Source organism: Carassius auratus, chromosome 24 (genome assembly GCF_003368295.1).
Source record: "Carassius auratus strain Wakin chromosome 24, ASM336829v1, whole genome shotgun sequence".
NCBI lineage: Eukaryota > Metazoa > Chordata > Actinopteri > Cypriniformes > Cyprinidae > Carassius > Carassius auratus.
Window position 1 is genome coordinate 10,186,024 of NC_039266.1, and position 20,541 is coordinate 10,206,564.

General features: G+C 36.5%; 1 protein-coding gene across 1 annotated transcript in view; it reads right to left on the reverse strand.

The window, feature by feature from the left end:
• The window catches only part of prex2 (phosphatidylinositol-3,4,5-trisphosphate-dependent Rac exchange factor 2), a 128,800-nt gene extending 116,204 nt beyond the window's left edge, over positions 1-12,596 (reverse strand). The window contains exon 1 of the mRNA XM_026200939.1: positions 12,148-12,596. Coding sequence (XP_026056724.1) covers positions 12,148-12,285 — 138 coding nt within the window. The 5' untranslated portion in view covers positions 12,286-12,596. The remainder of the gene's footprint in view (positions 1-12,147) is intronic.
• Between the last annotated feature and the right edge of the window lie 7,945 nt (positions 12,597-20,541).

The window sequence follows — 20,541 nt, forward strand, 5'->3', positions numbered from 1 at the left end:
GCTCTTCCATGATTTTGTAACCCAAAAGAGTGCATCCATCCATCATAAAAAGGACTCCACACTGCTCCAGAGGGTTAATGAAGGACTCCTGTAGCGAATCGATGCATTTGTATAAAAATCTTATTTTTAAAACTTCATAAACCATAATCTCACTTCGCTACTATCATACACACATTCACGAGAGATGCTGTAGGACATAGGCGTAGTGTAAACTATATGCTAGTATCATGAGAAAGTTTTGTTTACAGCAAAGGAAAACCAGTCTACTCTTGGCTTATATAAAAATCCTCCAAACTATTTTCTTTAAAATTCCTTGTTTTGTACTTCTAATTCGTGACTGGTGTTTTGTTTTGTTGTCTTCCCTGTGCTTCCACGTTTGTCACTTCTCTTCGGAGCTTAATCTATGCCTACATCATACGCTCAAACACCACTCCCTCATTTACGTATACGTAAAACAGTTAGCGGAAGCTAGAGAGCTTCTTTTCGCTTCAGAAGATCTTAATAACCCCTATTGCGGCACCCGGGGAGCAATTGAGGGTTTAGTGCCTTGCTCAAGGGCACCTCAGTTGTGGTATTGAAAGCACTGTACATTCACCCCCCAATTCCTGCCGGCCCGAGACTCAAACTAGCAACCTTTGGATTACAAGTCCAAATCTCTAACCATTAGTCCACAACTTCCACAAATTAATGGAATAAATTACATTTTACAATATTTCACAATATTGCTATATAATAAAGGTGAGCATAAGAGACTTCTTTTAAAACTTACTGACCCCAAACTTTAATGTGTGTGTGTGTGTGTGTGTGCGTGTGTGTGTGTGTGTGTGTGTGTGTGTACATACAGTGACAACCCTCTACATTTAGAGTTAAATCCCTCACATATTCAACTAAATCTTCACTCTGGATGACTAAATGATGCCTAATAGTAGCCAGTGGCTAATAAATAAACCAAGCCGTGACTGCTGATAACGTGAACACCCCCCATCCCCCAACACCCTTTCCTTTCAACTACCCCCACCCCCTCTCCTGCATTCCGCCGCATCCCAGTTCCATGTTTGGAAAATAAATTAAGTATATTAGAGTAACCTTTAAGAAAATAAATAGCCTATGATATGGGAGAAAAAAAATTAAACACTTTTTTCCTGCAGTTATATGGTTTGGTAATTATAAGTGACTGTATATAAATTGTGGACATCAGCGAGCCGCTTTTGAAACTACTTTCGCTTGCGCACTCTCATTTTACTTTCACTTTTGAAATTCGCAATCAAAAGGACTCTATGGAGCGGCAGTACTTACCACACATTTGACAAGATTAGATGTTTGTCACTGGTACTCAGGATCTGCAAATCATTCGTTATTGTCCTACCAGACATTTCTCCTTACTCTGTGCATGTGGTAAGTGAACTGTAATGCTACAGGCTACTGCTAGCAAGCGGCTAATCTTTTAGTGGCTCCGTAGAAGGGGTTATGTGTGTCATGCTTCAGGCACACCCCTAACCCCAATGTCATCGTCCATCACAATGTTTCACTGTTGACATCGTCCGATGCCAATTTGGTAAACAGCTCCCAACCGTAAAGCGCTCCAACCGTGGAGCTGTTACTTTCTATGACCTTATCTATGTTGCATGTAAAATTAAAATATGTAAGGTGTGCCTGAAGCCGAATACCTTATTCCGAATGGCACGGATAATGGCTTCAAAAATGATTAACAGTCAAGGAATAATTCTGCCTGAATACTCGGCTGAAGCTGGCACAGTCCTAAGTTTAATAGATAACAGGTGAGCCAGGGGATCAGCGCAATATTATACACAGACCTCTTAAGTCACGAGTGTGAAGTGAATCAATGTAAACTTTATGAATGAAAAGACCGCAAATCAAACACAGCATTGCTGTTGTCTCTCCATGCATCTCTCAGAAATCAGAGCTTAGAAAAAATTACATCACCTATAATAACAAATCATACATGTTCAATTGTATATATTTAAAAGGCAATGCTTTGAACCTTAGGCTACAATATGATACGAATGAATAGATTAAGCACAACGCGCTCACCAATCTAACTGCTTCGCCTAATTATACATATTTTTAAACTCAACCAGTCAAACTCAAGCAGTTACCTAAATGACTAGTCAATTTTTAAAATATGTAGTTTTTCTTCAAATATTGTAATCAGCAGGCCTGACATTTAGAAACGGCTGGCATTTGGAATATTTCTCTCAGCAGTGGATTGCAACTTGTGGCACAATTTTCAGTAAGCTGAACAAAACACGAGCTGTTACACCTGATGTCTTCGTCCACACACAAGATGAAGGAAAAGGAACAGATGCCCGCTTAACTGCTATGTCACGATGATGGACTTGAAATTAAGGTCTCTGACTAATAAAATGATCCAGTTACCAGTAATTACTCAGAAACCAGGAGAAGAATACAAACACATAACGTGCGTCACAGAAACATGGCTCTAATTCAATGCAGGGGCGGAGCCAGAAGATGTAAACATTCGGGGCTTAGCCCAAACCTAGGGGGCTGCAGGGGTGTACTCCGCAGGGGAGATTTTTTCCCCCCATTTATGTCAGCTAAATGCACTATTTTTCAGGCTGTTTGAGATAACAGAATGCCTAAAAATCTATACACTATCTGGGAAAATGATGGTTACTCAGAAAAAAAAATATTCACCCAGTAGAGCCTACAAACTATTTTGTATTTAATTGTTCTCCAGCTATATTTCTCAATTAATCTATCTTCTTATCCCACTAATGTGCCGAGAACAGTTGTAAAACATGCCCTGAAATAACTTAGCATTTGATACATTGGGATATATTGCTTTTGAATCTCTCTCTGGCCGGTGAGGTTTGCTGTTACGAGTTCCTTTTAAAAAAAATTGTTATGTCCATAATGTTAATTTCAGGCGGTTAGTCAGTGAGCTCGCTGCGACGGCGGTGAAATAAAAAGCCCACCAGCCCCTAATGACAACGACGAAGAAGATGATTTATATTCTTCTTCGTTAGTTTTTATCAGCAGTTGGCAAACAAGCGAAGTGATGCGTGATGCTTTACCGTCCGCCACAACGCACAGTAATAGAGCTTTTGTTTCTTTTTTTGCCGCTCCAGTCTGAGAGACTGAGAGGAAATGAAACAAAGTTGAAGTTATTTTAAAAAAGCTAAAAGATTCGGGGCTTTTGACAAAACATTCGGGGCTTAAGCCCCATTAGCCACCCCCCCCGCTCCGCCCCTGATTCAATGTGGTTTAGCTGGACATTTCATACAGACAGAATCGAAAGAAAGTAGGCGGTCTTGGCTATTTTGTAAAAAAACAATTGTGTAGCTCTGTTAAAATTGAATGACATAGTATTTTTACTGACAGTACACCTCATTTGTGCTAATATTTTTTTAAAAGCTATGGACAGTCAGGCATCCCACCAATAAAGTCAGCATATATGAGTAACCGGCAGTACGGCAATCTGGCGACCTTCAGCTGTACAATCCCTGATCAGGGTTTAACTTATATACATCTTTCATATGATAGCATCACAGACGGATGAAACTTCATTGCTTTGCCTCCTCAACTCTCATATTAACTTGTCATTCAGCAGCTGTCTGCTTACACCAGAAGTGTGAGGAAGCACATCATGAGAAAGCTTTGCATGGCCGTTAGGAGGAAACACTTTGATATGCTATACAGGATATTGTGGAACTACACACTATGCTAACTTTCACACAATGACTGTGAACTGTTGCCACAACAACAAACCAAAATAACAAAAGGACACCAAGGACAGATTTGATTGGTTGATTAACTGGTTTCTAGCCCCTCACTTAACACACTACTTTGCACTTTTATATACACCTTACATTGGATTTTCCTGTTTTGTACTTGCATTTCTCTTTCGGGGTCCAGACATTTTAAGAAATGAAAAAAAAAAAGTTAATATCTTCTAATATTCTAGGCCTCAAGATCAACATGTAAAATGAACGAACATGTCTATGAGGATAGTTCACCCAAAAATGAAAATTTGATGTTTACCCCCAGGGCATCCAAGATGTTGGTGACTTTGTTTCTTCAGTAGAACATAAACGAATATTTTTAACTCAAACCGTTGCAGTCTGTCAGTCATATAATGGTAGTGAATGGAAATCACGGCTTTGAGAGTCAAAGAAACATACACAAATTAAACATAGGGTTTAATTTGTTTTTGTTTGTGTATGTTTTTTGGACTCTCGAAGCCGTGATTCCCACTCACTTCCATTATATGACTGACAGACTGCAACTGTTTCAGTTAAAAATCTTTGTTCATGTTCTACTGAAAAAACAAAGTCACCTACATATTGTATCCCCTTGAGGTAAGCAGATAAACATACAATTTTCATTTTTGAGTCAACATTAATAAACAAAAATGATATTGTTTTCAAATAGCACAATTTGAACTCAACATGAAATGGTATTTGCAAAAAAAAAAAATTATAGCACAAAACTTGTTACTTAGTTCACTGCAAATTACTGTACAAATTACAACGAGAGTCCATATTAAATGTAATCTAAAAAAAAATTACATTACATTTTACTGTAAAAAGCTAATATATATATATATATATATATATATATATATATATATATATATATATATATATATATATATATATATATATATATATATATATATATATTCAATAAGAGATGTTAGTTTACTGTGAAAAGTGTTTTTGTAATGATGGATGGCCAATGATTAATTATGATTAATTGCATCCAAAATAGTTTTTTTGTACTTAATAAATGTATGTGTACTGTGTATAATTATTATGTATATATAAATACACACACATGCATGTATATAAGAAAAATATGTTATGTTTATATATAAAATATATTTTATATAATATAAATTATTTGAATGTAAATATATACATACATGTAAATATTTTACAAATATTGTGTCTGTTTTTTACTTTTAATGTATGTTTTTTATTCATTCTATGCCATTACCAGAAATTTGATGATGCATGATTTCATTAAATTAAAATATAAATAAATAAAATAAAATACATTTAAATTCCTTATCTAAATTACAGCTTTTCTGCATCAAAGAAAAGAAGAAAAGAAAACCAGGAATCTGTATTTAGAAGCTACATAGGGTTCATTTTGATTTTATCTTCACTTTAAGGATATAAATGCTCTTCTCAGGTAATTCATCATGTTGCTGCTACTGCAACACCATGGGTTTCTATTTCACGTGGCCATGGATGCCCAGTGGATGCTGACACTTGCCCACACAAGCTGAACTAAAAGGCCAACTGGCCAAGCATAAATGCTTAATTCATCTCCTAACTAACAGCCCACATTAAAACCTCATAGGAGACAAAATATCGACCAAAAAGGTCATGATGACCCATGCTTTTTTCCAAATAATTGACCAAAAAACATCTGACAAAGGGTTTCTTACTCAGCTGCTTCCAGAGCCTGATCTGAGACAGATGCCCTGGCATAGACTCTAGTCAAGTGGAGCGGCCCGTGCTCCTCCGCAGTCAGCTCTATGTGCAGGGGAAGCAGAGCACAATGTAAAAGGAGAGGAGGGGCAGGAAGGAAGGAAATCCTGCTCACACTGACACAAAAGCTGAAGGAACTCACCAGCCAGAGTCCCTCATAGCCCCCTGTGCACTCACAAACATGACACACAAGACTGCACACCAACGTAACGGGACACGGATGGCTGCAAGTTTAAAGCTCATTGTTAAACATGTATGAAGTTTACTTCATATTCATTTTGTTACCGTGTCAGTCCTGGTGGGGGTGTGGGGGCTAAAACCAGTTGCTTCCCAGAAGCAAAACAATGCAATAAAACAGTTTTTGGATCATGAGAGTTGAGAGAAAATCCCAGAGGGCCATAAACAAAATCACCTCAGACTTTTTTTTCAACCGATAGATTTAACTGCATCCAAACGATACTTTCACAGGTGATAAGACGCTTCCAGCTCCATCAGGGAAACAAACAACCACAGGACCCTAACACCAGGAAGGTCACAATTCCTCCCTTCCATCGTCAACTTCCTTGTTCTTAAGCACCATCATGTAAATTCAGACTGAATGCCGAACCTCACCTCTACATTTCCTCTGGGGCACAAATAGACTCTGTTCTCTTCCATGAATTGGACTGTTGCTAGAATAGAAAAATGGCTGACACGTTTTGTGCTCACGCTGTGCATCTGAAATGAGGCAATCTGCCCTGAGCCTCGGGGAGCTAGTTAAGCGTACTGCTTAAAAACAGCTCAGGATAAGAAAAAGGAAGTCCTACGCTGGTTAAAATGTCTGTCTGCGGTGCATGAGAACTTCCATGACCTTACAGTGGAAAAAGAAAGCCAAACTGATTAGTAAGATTGGAATCTTAATGATCCTCCGTGTAGCAAGGGGAAAATGCGACTCTTTGTAAACAAAGCATTGGGACATAATGGATGGAACATATGCAGGAGGTTGTAAAGATTGGCAAGAGACAGATAGAAAGTTTATTCAAGTGATAAAGAAAGCAATGCTAGCTTCTGATTGGCTGACAAAGGGCAAAGGTGACAGTGATGGCTGAGTCAACCATGTCTACATTCCAATTATTATTCTATTATATTTGCCGGGCTTATACTTCCAAGGCTTCAAACCCAACATTTAGGGAGTAATTTTTGTGCCTTTATTGTAGATCCAAAACATATAGTTTTGCAAACAGTTACCACTTTTCCTTTGGTTGAGTTCCAAAAGCCTACCTAATGTGTAATGTCTCAAATACTTAAACAAGGAGTAAGTGTATTATCCTCTTATATCCCTTATCTTTTCGCCACCTTAATAACTTAAAGTCATTCAAGTGGAAACAGACAAATATAAAAAAGCATCTTTCATTCATCAAATGATCTCACCCTTTGAGCTTAGTTTTTGTCTTCTTAATTTGCTTAAGTAAACCTTAATAAAACACATTGGCTACGTTCACATGCAACCAAATAATCTGTTTGTAATCGGATTGATGACTCAGACTGAAAACTTTAATATAAACACCTTAATTGGGGGGGGGGGGGGTATTTCTCTAATACAATTGAGAGTGCATGTAAGCACTCGATCGGCTGAACCCCTGGAACTGAAAGGACTCTGCATGTGCAATGATGCAGAAATAGTGTAATGACGTGTAATGCGTTGAAGGAGTGGCTCGTCCTTTTGAATAAAGTGATGTATAAATGTGTGTCCTGTTATTATAAAACTCTCCTTTCACTCGGCAACTGTGAAGTGGAGAAAGACAACCTCCCACTAGTCCTTGTTTTGGATACTCATCCACAGGCAACCGGTTCAGGCACAGGGAGGGGCTTTTTTTCCTCGTGATAAATATGAGCAGCACGGCACAGCAGTTTATATGTATATTTATCCATAAATGGATCAATATTAATTCTGCTGTTAAAAACAAATAAAGAAACCATGTAGGAGAGTGGTTATTTTGTGCAAACAGTGAGAAACTCTATATTTGTGCAGTGCTTCAAATTCAGATTTGAAGCTTGCGACATATAAACACGCACATCAACCCGATCACTTTATTTGGTCATTATTTTATTAATGTAAAAACTACATTCAGATTCATCAATCAGAATGAATTCAGTCCGATTGAACCAAAAATTGTGCATGTAAACTGAGCAACTGATGTGTTTGCAAAACACTTTCCAAGCAAAACACGTTTTCGAAAAACGAAACGTTTTTAGACTAAAAACAAAAGTACTAAATTTATACAACAAAAGGTTGTGAGGCTCAAAGTGTAAAAAAAGAATTTTGAGATCAAAACAAACAAACAGTCAAACAAAGTTTTGAGAGCAAAAGTGGCTAAAACAGAGTCAAACAAAGATTCAAACAAAAAATTGTCAAAAACAAACTAAGTACTAAGGGGGTAACATTTGAGACTCAAAAGAAAAGTTCAGCTAATGGCGGTTTTGTTTGAATTTTGGGGGGATGCACAATAATGAAAATAAAAACTCAAACATGAACCCACAACCCAGGTTTTAATGAGAACAATCAACCTCAATTTCCTCATCTCAACAGAAATATATCAAAGACAGTTTTTTCCCTAATCTTTAAATAAATCTTTAGGTTGGTCTTCACGCATTTGCATTCTAGTTCCACTAAATATGTTTCCAGCGAGAAATGGGTAAAGAGAGCATGATGACCTAGCCCCCCTGTTTCCAGAGCAGCAGATGGATAAACCAGGATGCCAAGAGGAAGAAGTTGAGGATGGAGAACTTTGACCCCGAGAGATGGGGTTGCAGGGTTCACTGCCTGAATGGAAAAAGATATAACCCCCCACCCCCCAATCAGTGCTGGCCATGTGACACCAACAAATCAACAGGCCTCAGACTGACTGTAAATAAACAGAACAAGAGAAAAAGGACAACAAAGCAATTTAAGCATACCAATGGATTGTATAAAAAAAGAATCAAGAATCAAAAGGCATGAGAACCAAAGATTATTGGGCTATATATGAAAACATTTTTTAAGAAAAAATAGATAATCTAAAACCACCTTCTGAGTGTTTTACAAGTCATTGGTCACATGCACTTTTAGTTCTCAAACCAGGAAAAGACTAGTTGTTCATACTCAAATAGGTATTGGTTTAATTTTTTAAGCCAGCCCTGTGTTTAATTTGAGTTTGTGGGTAAGCTGCTGCTATTTTTGTCCTAATGAGTCAAACAGTAGAAAATCCTACATTGTCAAGTAACTTTGAAAGCTGTACCACATCAACTTCAAACAAATTTCTAAATAGACCAAGAAATGTCTAAGGGGACTTTTAAAACTCGTGTTTACCCCAAAAGCAAAATAAAAGTAATTACAGTTTGTGGTGCAAAATCCCTTTCTGAAGTTTTATTATTAAGCATTAAAAAAGTACATTGGGTGGTCAATTCTTTTCAAACTCACAGGGTATTGCGAAAGAAAAACGCTGCAGAGGGACCACTTAATCCAGAGCTAAGACTCCAGAGAACACATTATGCTGTTTTTCTACTGAAGTATGACATGTAAGCTTTCCCCCTGTTTGCTCCTGTTGGATTCACTCTGCAAGCACTGATGAACACTGCTGTTGGTCAGTTGTACTTCTCATTTGCTTGAGTGACCTATAAGCTCAAGGGTATATGTAGTAAAAGAGCACAGAAATCTATTTGGTGGGGCATTTGTTACTAAGGATCATCATTCTTAGTCTCCTGTTAATAAATTTAAAAAATGATTATCTGAAACCTCCCACTATCAGATATAAATCAAGCTGTTACGTAAGCCATTCTAGGGATATCTCAGAAAAGATCTTTTGAGATACTTCCTCCGTCTCGTGTGAATTGCCAGACACTGTGCTTGGCTCATCTGATAGCCAGACACAACTGTGTAGAATGCCAAGTAACTGTCAGTTAGTGCAGCTGGTATTTTACACTAAATACTGTACCAACTCAACAGCAACTTTTAAGAACAATTCCTCTCCAAGAACAAACTTACCAACTGTGAGTGGGCTAAACTGATCCGATGTAGCCAACTCTCCCCCTGGATTCAAACAAGGCAACTTCTCCGCCATTGTTTCCTAATTTCTGCTAACCTCTCCAGAATTCCTCCACCAGGAAATGTACTTCACAACAGAGGGAAAAGAGCCCGGGATCTCACGTCACCGTCCCTCTCCTGGCAACACTGTACCTCCAGGCCGGTTCCACCAGGGAGCCATATTGTCTGGAAGCGACCCCCTTCATCTAATTCTCACAAACACAAAATGCCCTCTGTTCAGCATGGCACCGGTCCTCTGGGCCATGAAACACCACCCCCCAACAGCCATTGTCCTCAACCGTGGCCTGTTGTTATCATCTAACTTCAATTCTGCATAGGCTTCCTTTCGCCCCCCAAACCCTGGCCATCTTTTTTTGGTCTAGACATTGAGGAATTCTGGTTGAGGCACATGGGCATTTCTGCACAAGCTTGATCAGTTGAAAGTGATCAATCATAGACCTGCAGTGGCACCCATGAAGGCTTTGATCCTTGAGAGCATGTGGGTGATATTTCCCAGAGACTTGGATTGATAAAGTTGCCTCCTTGACCTCCTAATCACACTCAGAGGTACAACTGCATACTTTCATCATCAAAAGAAGGCCTTTTTTAACCTCTGTTAGAATGAAGAAATCATGTTTAGCACTGGCAATAAAACAACTTAAATGTTTGGATGGAACGGAAAAACTATTAGGAATAATCAAAGTAAACTGGCACTGTTAAATCAAGGTGTCTAAGGTTGCAAATGAGCTCAAAACAAGGCCAATTAAAACAGGGCAGTGAGTCTCAGAACATTTCATTAGACTCTTTTCCAAACTCACTGAAAATACTAAATACGATGGGGGACAAAAATTTATTTTTGTGCAATAATTGATTGACAGATGAGTGACTACATCCAAATGTGGTCAGAATGATCTGGCCCGGGTTTATGAAATAGTCATCATATTCTGGAGGTCTGTCTTCCAAATATGATCTCCAGCACAGGCTAATGATTTATTTAATTGGATCGAAATGGTCTGAACAGAGTGATTTCATTTCGTTTGAATCAGTTTGGAAACCACTTGTGACACTGTCTCCAGATGGGGAATGTGAGCTTGTGCATGAAGAGTGGGAAACATGGGTCATCGTGACATATTAATAACAACACAGAAATCCATCACTAGGATGTATCATCTGGTGGTTCATTGAAACTTGAATCATTTCAGACTTTATGAAACTCAATTTCATGCTCTCTTTGCTCCCTTCAGTTTAAATCTAGCACCAAACTTAAAACATGAATAAGTGGTTAGCCACTAATTTCCATATTTAAATAATCTTTTGCTTATGTGCCTGAAAATGTCTGCATTGCACAAACAAAAAAAATAATAACTTATTTTCCTTGCAGTCTTCAATTCCCCTATCAGACCAAAGGGCTTATGGTGTTCTGTTCCTCTAGTAGAGGAAGAAATGATATTATTCGGTAGAGTCCCACAGTGTGCCAATCTGAGGTTTTCACTTTCAGTCCACCTGCTTTGCCTCAGTTCTTGGCTCAGACTCAAAAGCCTTTACCTATTCTGCTCACTGAGCCTGAGCAAATCATGGCCAGATGCATCCCTGCTACAGACATCCAGTAAGGAGATCATAATCATGCATAATGTTTACATAATTTTCCTGTTTAGGATCAAATCTTTCAATTTTATTGGAATTCTCATCAGCAAGTTTCTGTTCTGGATATCTCCGTTGAGAAGTTGAGACTTTAAGATGTTTCTCCTCAGAAAAAAGGACCACAATCCAATCTCGTGTTTAAAAAGAGTTCTCAATAATGTCTCAGATTTGCCAAGATACCTGCAATCAAAACTCAGAGAAGTCAGTGCTGTCCACATATGTGTCGATTTTAATTTTAGGAGAAATAGCCGAGGAAAAACTGAGATGTACAAATAAGCAACTGAGAGTTAGTCTCCTGAGCTATAAAACCTCTGAGCAATGTACTTTTCTCTGTCAATCCAAACATTGACTGCGTTCTCAGGGTCAACTCGAGAGAAGCGCTCCAACGCAGTAAAAAAAAACAATAAGCACAAATTAAATTGAGACTAATTATGCTGTTTTTTTCTTCTTAGATAGAGCTACAAACCACAGAGATCAGCGGGATTGACAGGCATGGCACGGTCTGGGTTTTGAGGTTCACCGCAAGACCTCTGATGCTGCTCATTCACTCCAAGCGCACTAAACAGTACGCGTCCAGTGCAGCTCAGGATGCGAAATATTTCTAAAAAGCACATACTTCTGCAAATTTTAATTTTAATTAATTTAAATTAAAAATGTAATTGTTAAATTCTTTTAGATGCGTATAGCAAACTGTGGTAGTTGGCAAATGGTAAAAAAGTGCAACACATGTAAAAATCGCTGCATAATTCGCACATTTGCTTTCATCGATGAAAGAGGTGCACACAGTTTAACTTTCATCACAGCATTCAGCAAGACCTCACCGACTCTTCTGGACTCTCACGCGCGCAGGAACTCAAATATGATGTGCGCGCTCACAGTTGCATGCGTCTATTTGATTGTGTCTGTGTAGGTGGGCAATGCTTCCTTATCTACATTCAAAAAAAAAATATTAAATAACCCAATTAAACGATTAGTCGCACTTACCGAGAGAAACTCTAGCGTCCCAACATAATCCCGTTCGGTCTTCAAAAGTTCGTTCAAAACACAAACTCGCAAACGGAGCTGTTTCTCTAAATCTTTCCCACTTTCGGCTCTGTGTTCGGCTTTGCTCTCCTCAGTCATTTCGATGGTCTTCTTAAGAGTCGCAAAAGTCGCAAGAGGAGACGTTTACACGAGCTGACGCCGGCTGGAGGCTTGAAACATGATGAAAAAGCAGCGGACAAATTCACCCCAACAAATGAATGCAATTTAAAAACAATCTACGAACCGGCTGCATTCAGAAGCAGCATCAAAGTTCAGCACTACTCTACACGCCTGAGAAAAGTGTAGTAATGGCTTTTGGATATCAATCAAAAACTTTGCTCCATGCGACTCCTCGAGACCTTCATCCTAAATCCAGCCTCCCTCCAGCATGAAAAGGACAGGAAATAAATGGCTGGGAATTCGTGCCAGCACAGTGGGGAAATGTTGATGACATTAGGGGTAAATAAAATGCAAGCCTTTCCCAGACTCCTGTATTAGTTACATTACTTTGAAAAGCTGAATGGCATTAAAGAGAAGAGTTATGTTAGTTACAACATGCAATGAAATGGGGGTAAAGTTAAAAGAATTCTCCCACAGATTTAATCTTCAGATTTTTTTAAATCTGAAATACATATGTGAGAAACTCTTTATAGTTCTAATCGCAGAAGCTAAAATAATTTTAAATTATGGGGGGTGGGGGGGTGGTGTTCAGTAAAGTTAAAGAAATGGAGCTTATACAGCTGTTCAATTCTTTTTACCTTAACATAAGCCATTAAAGTGTCTTACAGTACACTGCATGCCTCAGTGAATCCATCTCCCACTTTCCCTGAAACCATTAAAGCATTGGAAAAAGAAAAGAAAAAAAATATCTTTATGAGCAGCATCAGACCTTACACAATATGTTCCCATTTGGGAAGACTACAATATAGCCTACACTGCAAAAATGTTTATTGTGGTGTGTAGAAAATACTATTTCAGTTTTCCTGCTTCAAAAAATCCTCTTTAATTCAATGTTCTACTTGCTGTTTCTTTGTAATAATGAAATGAACTTGCAGCTTCTGAATGAAAATTGTTTCTACACCATCTATTTCACTGTAATTAAACCTATAAGAAACAACCAATGCCATGGTTTTCTTGTTATTTAATGCAAGAAAACCTCCCCAAAATCTTTAACCGTTTATATAAGAATTGGTTATAAACAAGTTTCAATTATGATTTAATATTGCCGAAACTTACTTTATACCACTCAAAACAGTATATGGGTTAAATCAGGTAGAAATATCTATTTAAAATAACAATTGCAGGTTATCAACTTTTGCAGTGTGACTGCGCTGCCGATATACATATACTGTACATATATTACATACATTATTCTTATGATAGCATTTCCCTGCCATACATTTTTATTTCTCATAGCTGTGCTCTTTCTGCTCAGCTCTAGGATATTTGACTCTCAAGCAAGGAGTTCTCTGAAATGAGGCCTGTGCTCTTGTATTCTCAGCACCAGTCTGCTTACTTCCCTCTGCGGACCGAGTGTTTGCCCTGTGCAGTGTCTGCCAAATTGAAATAGCTCAATAAAATTTGATCAGCCGAGCCAAATATTTAATAACGCCCAGTTATTGACTCGCTGAGCACTGTATCCTCTGGAGGAGCTCTGCTGTGGTCAAATCAGAGACCATCTACGAGCCTGGGTTAAAATGTTATGACGTGAACCAAGACATGTTTCGTTTATGAGGACATGAGATACAGCAGCAGCATCAGAGCTGAGAGAGTGAGAGGATGTGACAATGCTTTACTGCTATCAGATACTGCCCTCTAGTGTTAGACAGTTACATCTAAAAGACATTGTTTGTGTGTATGTATGTGTATATATATATATATATATATATATATATATATATATATATATATATATATATATATATATGTATACATATAGAAAATTTCAGACAGAACTAAAAAGCTTTTGTATCTGAACACTTCATATATATATATATATATATATATATATATATATATATATATATATATATATATATATATGAATATATGTGTATGTGTGTGTGTGTATATATAAATATATACATATAAATAAATATAAATATATATATATATATATATATATATATATATATATATATATATATATATATATATATATATATATATGAAGTGTTCAGATACAAAAGCTTTTTAGTGCTGTCTGAAATTTTCTTCTAAAATGTTTATGTTCCGTTCTTTGACTTTTAATGCCGATGTAATTTTGTGTGTGTGTGTGTATAAAGCTATAACAATTGTCATAATAATAATAATTAGTAGTAGTAGTAGTAGTAGTATTAAACAGTGTTAATTATAGCAATACATATTCTGACCCAACTACTAATATATCCAATTAATTCCTATTAAAGCTGCGGTAGGGAACTTTTGACGCTCTAGTGGTTAATAAACAGAACTGCTTGCGTCTTGCGGAAGAACATCGTGGCCGGAACTACTTCTCTCTGTTTATGTCTATGAAGAATCACAAAGGTACTGGGTTACTCCACCGCGGTACCCCCGAAGCAATCTAAAATAGTCCGAATATAAACACTTATTATAGGTGCACCCTAGTGATTCAGGACAAGCCAAAAACACGGTTTGGAAAATGGATTCATGGTGTACTCGCTTATTATATACATTTTTCTACATTTTGAACACAAACAAAGTTACGGACCGCAGCTCTGATTGGTTGTTTCTTACCGGGAGCGGTCTGTAACTGCAAATGACAATAGGACCACTGGGAGGAGCCAGAGGAGCTTGATTTTCACAGATTATCTGTCTCATATTCTACTGTCAGGACATAATGACAGGTTTAATACTTTTTTTTACAAAAGTTCCCTACAGCACCTTTAATTAGTACCAGAGTAAAATATTATCGTTCATGCTTTTATTTATTTATTTATTAACTTTTCATTTATTAGTCAAATATATTCATGCTTTTACAGAATCTTCAGCTCCAGCAAGCCAGTTTATACAATGGCTCCAAAATGTATTTGGATACTTAATCTAACCTGAAAAAAAATCTAATTGGATTGTATAACAAAATAGCTACTGTATATTACAATAAGTAACACTGGTTTTAAAGAAACATAATTAAAATGTAAACAAATCACTCAAATGTTTAGTGTTGTATTTAAATGGACACGTTATGGTTGTCAAATGTGTAACATGGTTACTCTGCAAATACCTAAATACCTGCAAATAAGTCTCCCTGTTTTAATCCAAAATATCTTAAATTGTTTTCCGAAGAAGAACAAAGCTTTTACTGGTGATTAATGACAAAATTTTCATTTTGAGGTGGAGTATCGCTTTAATGTGAAATTAATGTAAATAAATAAATAGAAAAACAAACAAATACATACATACCAGGGGCATTTCCTCCAAGGAGGCAAATGAGGCAGTCACCTCAAAAAATTGGACAAGAAAAATAATAATAATACAGAAATAAAATAATGCAAATAATACAACATATGGCATAAAAAGCGTATAAATCACACATTTTTCTAAAGAAACACTGTCCAAACAGATACACCAACAGGTAAAGTTATAACTTTATAAATACTAAATATATAGCTATAACAGTGGGACTCTCTTGCCTCACCTGAGCCCATTGACTTTTAATAGACCCCCTAAATCCTGAGGTGAGTTTTTTGGTGGGTAATTGAGAATGGACGGGGGAAAGTCACATTGCAATATGATCGGACTAGTTATAATCGGCTGTGAATGGTTCATGAACAATAACTCTCTCTCTCTCTCTCTCTCTCTCACACACACACACACATACATATATCTCCACTTTATCAAGTCAAAATCAAATTTCAAATGGTCTGAAAATGTGTGTGATATTAGTAAGCAATCTGTTGTTGAAATTAGGCTACAGTTCATCTCTGCCTCTGTGAAGAATGTTTACCATGTGCTGATGATTGATGATCTGTAAATAAATTTATTATTAAAAACAACAGCTGAACATCAGTTTAAAATCAGTTCTTTGTTTAATTTGTTACTGCCTTCAGTAATTATTTTGGAATAAATGTAAAATGCTTTTAAACACATAAATAAAAATAAGCTTAAAAATTGATTTTAGTTAAGTTAGATGTACTCTAACATAATTTGTTTGAAGATGCCACTTGATTAGAGATTTTATTATAGGTCTATTTAAACCTGTAAATTCTGTAACGCTACACTCATTGTCAGTCCTGACCAGAAGATGGCAGCTTCGTCACTTCTGTAAGATGAAGAGAGGCAGGAGGAATTGAGAGAGCATTATAAAACAGCTCTCATTGAACAGCACTCACTGATTGTTCAAGCCAACAGTCCCCACAATGGCATGCTACCTGCTAAATAATGTCTAAATGAAAATGCAGGGACGCACTGCGGGTGAATGGATGGAAAATGTAATTAGCTGTGTATAAAAATAACAGAAGTCAATAGAGTCCCCACCATAATAGAAAAACAAATGTGTGTTCAAGTGGCCAGAAATATTAACATATATTTTCCACTGAATCTCAGAAAGTTATAGTTATTGTCAAAGCTTAAAACAGGGAAGTCAAGGTTTATTATCTAATGTTAGCCTTTAAAATAATAATAATTAGTGTTGTCAAATTGATTAATCGTGATTAATCACATCCAAAATGTGTGTGTGTGCGTGTGTGTGCTCTTGTTTTTGTGACATATCAGGACACAACTCTGTACAATGACATGGGTATGACACAGGTATTACAATACAAAGAGAGGGTGACTTATGACCCTTATGACATTTTTCAAAACACTTATAAACCATACAGAATGAGGGTTTTTTTTTTTTGAGAAAGTAAAAATGCACAAAGTTTCCTGTGAGAGTTAGGGTTAGATGTAAGGTTGGTGTAGGGCCATAGAATATACAGTTTCTAAAGTATAAAAACCATTACGCCTATATGGGATGTCCCCACTTTTCACAAAAACAAACGTGTGTGTGTGTGTGTGTGTGTGTGTGTGTGTGTGTGTATGTGTGTGTAAATATTTCTTAGATATACACATGTATGTGTGTGTATTTCTATATATAAATATATACAACACACATAAATTATATAAAAAAACTTTTATTTTGGATGTAATTAATCGATTTGACAGCACTAATAATATATGTCATATAGTATGATGATAAATCTTTACACAAAATCTGTCCTACAAATTTTTTTTTTTTTTTTTTTTTTTGAATAATAGAGAATGACAGGATCACATTCCTTTTAAACAATGGCCTTATTTTACATTTAACACAACTCTATCTCCAACATCTGCAAACATCTGAAGTGGAATTTATCTGACCCTTGACTGTGAAGAAAAAACATTTTCAGGCTGACAGATAAAGTGCTATATAAATATGAGCATGTTTCTTCAAATTCATATTTCTGTCTCAGTTCACTTCACCTTACATCTTATTCCAATAGTCTGAGGGCAAGTTTAACACACTAAACGTCTTCAGTCACACGAGACTGATGACACTTATTTAACACAAGCTCAGTAAATCTCCCTCCCTGCCTGAGAAAAAGAAGTGTGAACTTTTTGCTTATTTTATATACAGTTCTGTCAGCTTAATCTTTCAAGTATCTCAGGATTACACTGAGAATCCAGTACAGGTGTCCGAGATAAAATAACACACGGTTACTATAGTTCCTGCAGGTCATAACAAATATGATCACATCTACACACACATAAACATCTTTTCACACCCTGCCTCTGTGAATATTTTCATGCACTGGTATGGAATCAACTGGAGGCCAAAAACAACAGTAGGAAAGCCAGGTCTTGAACAAATATAGCCTGACTAATGCTTGTGGAACAAAACAAGGTGAATTTTTCTGGCCCAAGTCAAAAGCACCTTTAAGTCTGTATGATAGATTATAAGCAGCAAAATATTTTATTTTGATCACATTGGCTCAGACTTCTACTAACCCTGTCATAATCTGAGTACTCTATGTATGCATGTATTTATTTATGTTTATTTGTTTATTTGCTAGCAATGCATTTATATTTGCTATAAATAAATATATTTTTATATAACGTTTTTTCGCAATGGCATACTATGTTACAAGTTTTCAACACATTTTATCAAGTCTCTTTAGTCATTTTTGCATTATCCTGATGACAAACTAACAACAGCAGAATTTCCAACAACATAACAGTCATAAGGGTAAAAAAATTTAATTGAGATTTATACATCATGAATGAAAAAGCTTTCCACTAATGTATGGTTTGTTAGGATAGGACGATATTTGGCTGAGATACAACTATCTGAACATGTGGAATCTGTGGGTGCAAAAAAAAAAATCTAAATATTGAGAAAATTGCCTTTAAAGTTGTCCAAATTACGCACTTAGCGATGCATATTTACTATTCAGACATTAAGTTTTTATAGGAAATTTACAAAATATCTACTGTACATAAATTATGTCCTATATAAAGGCTCCAAACATGTAACTTTCCTATATAGAGCCTAAAGAATTATTGTGAAATCTTGTGGTGTCTTTTCCTTAACTCAGTTTTTTTATATATCTGCTTTCATCTTCTGAGGTTCAGCAGCAGATAATGACAGAAGATCTGTCTCCACTAGAGCAGGAAGATCAGTAGGAAGAGTGGGAGGGACGGCTCTCTAGAAAGTAAATTGTCTTTGCCCTCCACAGGTAATTTTATGCTGGTTTTGTCTTTCTGATCCATTTTCTTCTCAAACCCACTCTTTCTCTCTCTTAATGGGACACAGATCTTGAGTGAGACGTGCAACTCAAAGCCCGATCTCCCATAAATCAGCAGCCTGGGATGACAACTCTGTTCCTCACGATAATGAGATCACCCTGTTGTGGCTGTTTGAAGATAATACCAGTGTTTTCATTTGATTCTCACCCGCGGCTTTCACGTTTTTTCAGAGACAGTGACCTTTTAGCATGTTTTAGCACAAGGGATTCACTTGGCTGGTTTCTATTACATAATGACTTCACACAAGTTTCACTTTGATTGAGATATATAGTGGGCAAAAAAAGAATGATTTCAAATCTCACCAAATAAATGTCTGTGGAACACGTGTGAGCTGCAGAGTAAAGGGACCAGTAAAACATAAAACTTCAGGCTTGGTCAGGCATTTACAAATAAAAGAGCAGTCGGTAAATGCACTGGGTTTGTATGTACAATAGTAGCAAAAATACACTTAAAATTAATTGGTTCCCTTTTTGAAATACCCAAAATGAATGATTTACGTCCCATATCATATGAGGATGCATATATGCACTAAATGGAGGTTTTTCTAAAGGAGCCACAAAAGTTCTACTCAATCTATAATGTGAAACAAACATCACGATCAGTATAGTATATGATTCCTGAACGAATTACCCTTAGGAAACCTTTAATAATTTTTAAATACACAGCACAACCATTTCAGTCTGAATCCCGTAAGAATGATTCATATGAGCCAGTTCGTTTAAGTGAATCAAAATCCGCACACTTACAATCTAGTTATTTTTATTGAATCAAAAATACAAATGACTCTTACGAGCAGGTTCATTTAACATACGAACAGTACAGGGCAAAGAGCAAGCAAATGGTCCGACTCTGAGATCTTTTAAAATGATTCCTTCGAGCGAAACTAAAACAAACTAAGTGATAATGGTGGTCTCAAACAAATGACTAATGAATCTGTTCCTTTAAAAAAAAAAAAAAAAAAGATAAAGCCTGCTAATACAAAACCAGTAATAATCGTGAGACTTAAGACAGACTGGTTGTTCACATAGCATCATTTAGTTAAAGAATCATTTCAACCCTGCTGAAAAAAATACAAAACAAACAAACAATAAAACCATCACATAAATTCAATAGGTTTTGACTATATATATCATTACAATCATTACAAACCATCAACTATTAAGCATTATAAAACCATTAAATATGGTTTTCTGTAGTGTGTTTTGGGACATATTTTGAGGTTTTAACAAGCCACCAATAGGCAACCAATTACCAGTAGAGACCTCTACAGTTTCAATGAAAACCAACACGATTCTCATTATAACCAGTTAAACATATTACAAATTCTCTGATGTTTTCTATAGGTTTTTTTCTTTCTTTTTTTTCAGCATGGAAGGAATCGGAACTGAATCATTGAGATATTTATTTTCAATATGTCATTTGTTACCATTGTTTGCATAGTTTTCAATTTAATTTTCAATCCCAAACAGACCACACAGTGCTGCATGATCTGTCTGGAAGTATAGCTATACTGTCCTCCCTTCATGTATTATCTTTACGAAGTTTGACAGCAAGTTAAACTCCATCCATTATAATCAAGAAATGCAAGTT